General features: G+C 36.6%; 2 protein-coding genes and 1 pseudogene across 8 annotated transcripts in view; 1 reads left to right on the top strand and 2 right to left on the bottom strand.

The window, feature by feature from the left end:
* Nucleotides 1-1,010, bottom strand: part of LOC107729073 (3'(2'),5'-bisphosphate nucleotidase 1-like) — a 9,947-nt gene extending 8,937 nt beyond the window's left edge. For 4 of the 5 annotated variants that reach the window (XM_016539421.1, XM_016539422.1, XM_016539424.1 and 1 more), the window contains exon 1: nt 865-1,010. In XM_016539421.1, coding sequence (XP_016394907.1) covers nt 865-966 — 102 coding nt within the window. In that variant the 5' untranslated portion in view covers nt 967-1,010. The remainder of the gene's footprint in view (nt 1-864) is intronic. The other variant, XM_016539423.1, reaches the window with a different exon arrangement.
* A 1,569-nt stretch (nt 1,011-2,579) lies between these two features.
* LOC107729085 (SAYSvFN domain-containing protein 1-like) lies at nt 2,580-3,529 on the bottom strand (annotated as a pseudogene).
* LOC107729086 (protein C10-like) lies at nt 3,529-6,317 on the top strand. 3 transcript variants are annotated; one of them, XM_016539443.1, is made up of 4 exons: nt 3,529-3,604; nt 4,633-4,719; nt 4,803-4,979; nt 5,053-6,317. In XM_016539443.1, exons 2-4 carry the CDS (start codon nt 4,668-4,670, stop codon nt 5,190-5,192), a joined length of 369 nt encoding a protein of 122 aa, XP_016394929.1. In that variant the 5' UTR covers nt 3,529-3,604; nt 4,633-4,667; the 3' UTR covers nt 5,193-6,317. The 3 variants fall into 3 exon arrangements, with proteins under 3 accessions (XP_016394929.1, XP_016394928.1, XP_016394932.1); XM_016539442.1 differs by having other exon boundaries at nt 3,547-3,626; XM_016539446.1 differs by lacking the exon at nt 3,529-3,604 and adding an exon at nt 3,660-3,723.
* Nucleotides 6,318-6,863: the final 546 nt, after the last annotated feature.

Here is a 6,863-nt window from a genome sequence, read left to right as displayed (position 1 = left end):
ACACAGTACACAAACATATATTATGTAAACAAAAACTTTTATTTTGGATGCGAATAATCGTTTGACACCACTAATTTTTATATATTTTCTTTTTTTTTTTATATATATAATTTTATTATTATATTTATATTTTAACTATCTCATTTCTTTGTGTGTAGATTTAAGCACTTCTGGCTAACTAGTCTCATTTTTTTTTTCATGCTAGATTTGTTCATATGTATAATAATATTTGACACATTATCTTTGTATCTAACAGTAGTGACCCATATTGAGGGAAAGACAAGTAAAACACGTTTTGAGATAAGACTGTAGGTGATTTTTTTCTAAACGTTTGAAAATATTAATTCAGTAATCATTTATAATTTGTAAGTCGCTTTGCATAAAAGCGTCTGCTAAATTACAAAAAGTAAATAATTATCAATAATCATAATTCTTCTTTTTTGTTTGTTTGTTTGTTTGGTCGTTTTGTTCCAATTGTAAGAGTATGAATCAGGTATTTATCTGATCACAAAACACAACGATAAAGCACATCAACCTTGACAATACTCATGAAATGTGTGGTTAATGAGTAATTATGAAAAATTGCAGAGAACTCATACTGTTTGAAGAGACCTGCTGAAGAACAATTAGCATGGAACCAAGGCACTGTTTTATACATAATTTATCATTCGTCCCCAAAACTCTCATAACTCTTTCTTGTTACCACAGTGACACATTTATAAAACACATAACGTTACTTCTTAACTCTTTAACCATGGTATGATCGTTAGCGTTTATCATGCAATCGCTGACCTGCAATGTTGAGGTGCAGACGGATATTTAGCAGTAATTGAGTATCGGTTTAATCTATAGCTGTGGTCTTACTTTAATCGCAGTCTGTCCAGCGGGCGACCCAGAGTTCAGCTTTACCAGCGGTTCTCTGCACGGACTCCTATCGGACAGCACCGCGGGGCAGGAAGGCGTCATGTAACGTGGTTACGTCGTAGTTCTGGTCTTGCAGTGTCGTAGTGCCCGTTGTGTTCACCCAAAATTCTGTAAAGATAGGCTACATGTAAATTATTTTAAGGATTAAGGATTAATTATTTAAGGATTTTCTTTTTTTGAGGGGTGAACTACTTAAATCACACCTAAACTTTACTGAAATGCATCATCTGTTGTTTGCATTATGAAATGTGTGAAGAAAAAAAGTTGATAGTTTTAATGGTTTATATCCCACAGTTCTGACTGTTTTCTTGCAATTCTGATAAAAACGTCAGAATTCTGACTTCTGACTTTTTCAGAATTCTCACATTTCATCTCGCAGTTCTGACTTTTTCTCTGAATTCTGAGTTACGTCGGTCTTGCAATTAGCTTTATTTATTTATTGGTTTGTTTCTGCCAACAAAAAGGAAATTGAAACTTCATCTCTCTTCTGACTTTTTTTTTTCTCTCACAATTTTGAGTTTATATCTCGCTATCTTTTATTTTTTTCTCAGAATTGTTAGAAGTTTTTTTTTTTAAATGTGAGGTAAGAAATCACAATTTTCTTACCATGGCTGTACAAGCTTCCTTGATTTTCATATTATTAAAAAATAAAAAGCATAGTCAGTGTACTAACATACAGTAATATATGACAAAAATCAGACTTTGTACTTTATGTACTTAAGAGACATTTCAGTAAAACCATTAGTGCCCCCCAAAACTGTGTGTACAATTAGGCCCTTATTGTTATTTTAGTGATGTAGACTATCAGTGTAGGCCTATTTGTGATTTCTGACAAATTACTAAACTGATTTAAGACAAAGAGCATAAAATAAATCTGAAATCATGCAGTCACATGCAACCGTCAATCCTTTTGTAGAAAATCATTTAAATAAATACAATGTTTACAGAAAGAGGGATTCCGTTGATTACAGCAGTGGTTCCCAACCCTGGTCCTGGAGGCACCCCAACACTGCACGTTTTGCATGTCTCAAACACACCTGATTCAGGTCATCAGCTCATTAGTAGAGACTCCAAGACCTGAAATTGGTGTGTCAGAGAAAAGAGATATGCAAAATGTGCAGTGTTGGGGTGCCTCCAGGACCAGGGTTGGGAACCACTGGATTACAGTATAGGCCTATTCATTTTATAGTCATCCTCGACAAAGCTTTTGGGTGATAGTCCAGCTAACTGAGAGCAAATTGAGGACCTTCGTCTTATTTCTGACCTTTAATTAGTAAAGTATATCTTTGAGAAAAGAGATATGCAAAAGGTGCAGTGTTGGGGTGCCTCCAGGACCAGGGTTGGGAACCACTGGATTACAGTATAGGCCTATTCATTTTATAGTCATCCTCGACAAAGCTTTTGGGTGATAGTCCAGCTAACTGAGAGCAAATTGAGGACCTTCGTCTTATTTCTGACCTTTAATTAGTAAAGTATATCTTTTTCTAAGTGAATCCAAAAATCCTTCCTCGAGGAAGTCTTGTCTCTCAGTAATACATTTCAGCTCAATGAAATAATTTGGATAAGAGTGTTGACTAAAAATATGTGACATAGCCTATCTTCATTTGTTGGATGGGATTAAACTGTAAATTATTTATTCAAACTCAGAAGGAGGTGTATCTCTTTATATATACATATATATCAATAAAATAAAGAATTTTATTGCATGTGAATACAGGTAAATTGATCATTACTAAGATACATTAATATAATGCAAACAAGTTTTCCAAGTGCACTTTACAGATCTACATTTAGACTGTTTTCCTTATTGTCCAGATAGTTGCAAAGTTTGCTTGATTTCAAACATGTTCATCTATTGGCCATTGACCTGTATCCCATCTCTCCTTCCAGCTGTTAAAGTTCCCAGGATGGGTTGACAGTCTGGATTAAACACAGAATACGTGCTCATTTCTCCAGGTTGTCGGAGTTTTGGGCTTCGAAGGCCCTCATAGAGCCAGTAGAATAACGATATAACAAAAAATGGCAGGCCGAACTCAAGTTCTGAAAAAAGCCCCAGCAGCACGAGCCACAGCAGCACTTTAAGCAGGGTCAGATGGGCGAGGGCCACTCACTGAAGCCAACGACCACATGTAGTATTCAACAAATAATGACTGTGATCCTAAAATGACAGGAAAATATTAGATTAGGTTTGTTAGACAAAAATGACATGGTTAATTTGCAGTTTTATGTGTCATTTTGTTACTGTCCTGCTTTTTTTAAGTAGTAAGTGTTCTCATACCTCAGTGTGTGGACTTTGAGGGCAGGTGTTGGGCTTCTGTTCAACCATCGCTTATTGCTTTCGTTTCACTCTGGATCACACGATCAGCAGGTTTCTTGGCTTCAGTCTGGCCTTTCTTTCGTGCTCTGAACTCAGCCAGCTTACGCTCCATATTTCATACCTGAAATTTGTAATTTGACTAAAAATACACAGCAAAGAGATAAAATAAGAGAACTATTCAGACCGATCGTGATTCACCAATTAGAAATTGCTAGTCGCAAGGCCTCGCCAATTTTTTTTTTATGATTTGAAGGTTGGTTGCAGTTCTATCGTATTTCTATGGTAGTTGTTGTTGCACACGGACACTTTTATGGCTGTACCCACCGGAAGTGTGCGGGCGTCCGCGTCACAGGAGAGGCTGTGGTTAGGTACTGGCATCATCGATGTAAGTGCATAGAAATGTGTAAAATATTACTTGGGTATAAAATAATAATATATTTACATTTGAAACTCAGAGAGAATGATCAGTCAGTGATTTTGCGGTAAGCGAAACTAACGTTACATTGATAGATGACAGCTGAACCCAGCATAGCTTTAATTCCTCATAACAACAACAACGATAGCACATGATATCAATATTACGTGTATAATAATCTATGCAAGCTATCTGTGCAGCTATTTATTCAGTATATTTTAGTATTATTTATTGGGTATTGCGTTTTTGCCCATAATCTGAACCAAAGCGTTGATGTGCTGTTTTTTTTTTTTTTAAATTGATCAGATTTCTTAAATGTAAACCAAGAATCCTGAAAACTAAAAATGTATTGGTGATTAAAAAAAATCTATTGTTTTTGCCCAAAGGCTTTGTTGTGTTTTTTTTTTTTTTTTAAATTGATCAGATTTCTTAAATGTAAACCGGAGAAATTGTATTATATATCATAACATAATTTAAATCTTACTTGTTATTTATCTAACTAAAAAACGGGGACAGTATGTTTTTTAATTGTTAAAGTAGGCTCCATATACTTTTATTAATTAATTTACAGTTCACATTTTGATGTATTCAAAAATCACACTTTGAAAAATATTTAATAGCCAACACTGTAGATAGAAAACAGGTCAAAATATTATATTATTACACTTTCTTGATTTTACAAAAACACCTTATAAAAGTTAAACAAATGTGAGAACATATGACAAATAAGACCGTTTTTAATTGTTTTCACAACCTTATGTATATAGATATTACAGCTTTTTAACTTTTCAAATGTTTTGTTAAAAATTATGGTACAGAGCTGCCAGTGTTTCCATGTTGATGAAAATGTGTTCTGTCGGAAAGAAAGAAGAACAAACCGTCAAGCTGATGTAGTGCTCTTCATTGATTAGTGTATGCATAAATCATCCTATAACATGTTGCAGCAGGGTTTAATTCCTCAAAAATGCCTTTGCAGATATCGGTAGTGAATCTCCCGTGGAGTGAGCCAGCATGGCCTCTGCCCCAGCACAGCAGCCCACGCTCACTGTAGAGCAGGCGAGAGGTGAGAGGTCAGTCCTTAAATCATATGCTCAGGGGTCATGGCATGACTTAGACTCAGCCAGACTGTTGTCCCGTCCATTGCAGTTGTTCTTAGTGAGGTGATCCAGGCTTTCTCCGTGCCTGAGAACGCAGCCCGCATGGAGGAAGCCAGAGAAAGCGCCTGCAACGACATGGGCAAGATGCTGCAGCTTGTGCTTCCTGTGGCCACTCAGATCCAACAGGAAGTCATCAAAGCATACGGCTTCAACAGTGAAGGAGAAGGTGAGATTAAATGTGCAAACATGTAAACACAAACAAAATGCTGTCATTTCAACTGCTGCCTTTCGCCTTTCAGGTGTTCTCAAATTCGCCCGGCTGGTGAAGGTGTATGAAACTCAGGACCCAGAGATCGCAGCCATGTCAGTGAAACTCAAGAGTCTCCTACTGCCACCTCTCTCCACTCCTCCCATTGGCAGTGGCATCCCGACCTCATAGAACAGCGCAAACTCCCAGTTCATCAAGTTCAAAACCGTTTCAACTATAAAAATTGTCTAGTGCAAACACATTCAGGTTTTCCCATTTTAGTCAGTTTTAACACTTCTTTCAAGGGTGATTTAAACTGAGATGAAGTACAAATTGCACCACAGAAGAATATTTGAATAAAAAGAAAACAAGTTATTGGTGAACTTATACATTTCCATTTTCTGTCAGTGAAATTAGTATTCAAACCATGGTCTTGGTCACATATTTATTTTTTGTATTCATATCCATTTTGCCATGTTGAATGTGCATATTTATAAAGCGTAACTAATTTGTTGATGCCTTTTGGAGGTCTTGTTGGTTTTTAAAGCTTTTTATACAGTTCATATTGATTGTCTCATTTGGTCATATAATCATAAATGATAACCTGTGACATTGTTCTTGTGATCATTACTGTTTGAAAAACTGATTAGTGTCACATAAACAGTGTTCACCAATAAAGTAATTTTTTACTTAATGGAAAAATGTTTGTTATCATGAAATGACCGTGCTTTTATTAATGTCTTTCTCAGTATTTTAGTTTTCTTTGTCTTAGTCAACAAAACATGCAAACAGCATTAAGGCCAGTGAGTCCACATTCCAAGTTGGGACAGACTGCTTCAGTGGTGTGCTGTGAGCTGGAGTCGTTTACAGACTCAAAATGATTCAAATTTAAGCCAATGGTCTGCTGCTGAAACAAATCAACCTGATGATAGAGAATGTTTTAAATGTGGACAGAAAGGGCATCTTGCCCGTGTGTCACGAATCCGGTCCGTATTCTTCCGTCTGCTCGCCACCAGAGGTCGCCTTCTGATTATATTGACTCTCACACTGCACAGACTTCCACATGTCACCACGGACTACATTTACCATGCTCCATTTCACTGATTACGTTTACACCTGCAGCCAATTACACCCACTATAAGAATCAGTCTCAACACAACCATTCACTGCCGAGTATTGTATGCATGTATCACTGTTCTGCTGATAGCATTATTACGGAGCCAGTTTCCTAGTTCAGTCAAGTCATTGCCCTGTCTAGGCTAGCCGTGTTTTTGGATTTCGTTTGTCTTGAATTACCCCTCTTGTCTTGCCCTGTTCGGATACATTGAAACATTAAAAAATAAAGTTATTTTTGTGAAAGCAAATTGCTGATTATTGCCATATATTTCACTTAAGTTAATGGTGTATGTGGTCACAGTTTCATTTGCGGATCCTCAGATACATGACTGACTGACCAGTATTGACTAGCCTACAACTTGGATAAGATTCCTAAAAGTTTCGCACCTACAGCACACATTACAGACATTGATGCACAAACGCGGATATGTTCTACATGTCTACAGCATAAAGAATGAATAAACCACTTATAAAATATAATATTCATGCACAATAAACTATTGTAAAATGTATTTACATCACTCGACAGAAAGGTTTTTGCTGGTTTTAATAAAATGTAAATTAATAACAGTCATAATAAACAAGCATATTTCCAGTATGCGCCTCAGGCTTGCACAGTGTCGTCAACTCACTCAACAGAATCTTCGGTAATCCTCGGCAAACTTCGCCACGGCTCATTCGGTTCTTGTTGAGTCCTCGGTAATCCTCGGCAAACTTCGCCACGGCTCATTCGGTTCTTGTTGAGTC

This window comes from Sinocyclocheilus rhinocerous, unplaced genomic scaffold (assembly GCF_001515625.1).
Source record: "Sinocyclocheilus rhinocerous isolate Xijiao unplaced genomic scaffold, SAMN03320098_v1.1 scaffold788, whole genome shotgun sequence".
Lineage (NCBI taxonomy): Eukaryota > Metazoa > Chordata > Actinopteri > Cypriniformes > Cyprinidae > Sinocyclocheilus > Sinocyclocheilus rhinocerous.
Note: the sequence above shows the minus strand (reverse complement) of the source record. Positions and strands in the feature narration are given on the sequence as shown.

Excerpts from the sequence above, each read along its gene's own strand:
- LOC107729086 (XM_016539443.1), top strand. The coding sequence starts at position 4,668 with ATGGCCTCTGCCCCAGCACAGCAGCCCACGCTCACTGTAGAGCAGGCG. Across the intron at positions 4,720-4,802 it reads CACTGTAGAGCAGGCGAGAG|TTGTTCTTAGTGAGGTGATC; the intron begins GTGAGAGGTCAG and ends CGTCCATTGCAG. Across the intron at positions 4,980-5,052 it reads CTTCAACAGTGAAGGAGAAG|GTGTTCTCAAATTCGCCCGG; the intron begins GTGAGATTAAAT and ends TTCGCCTTTCAG.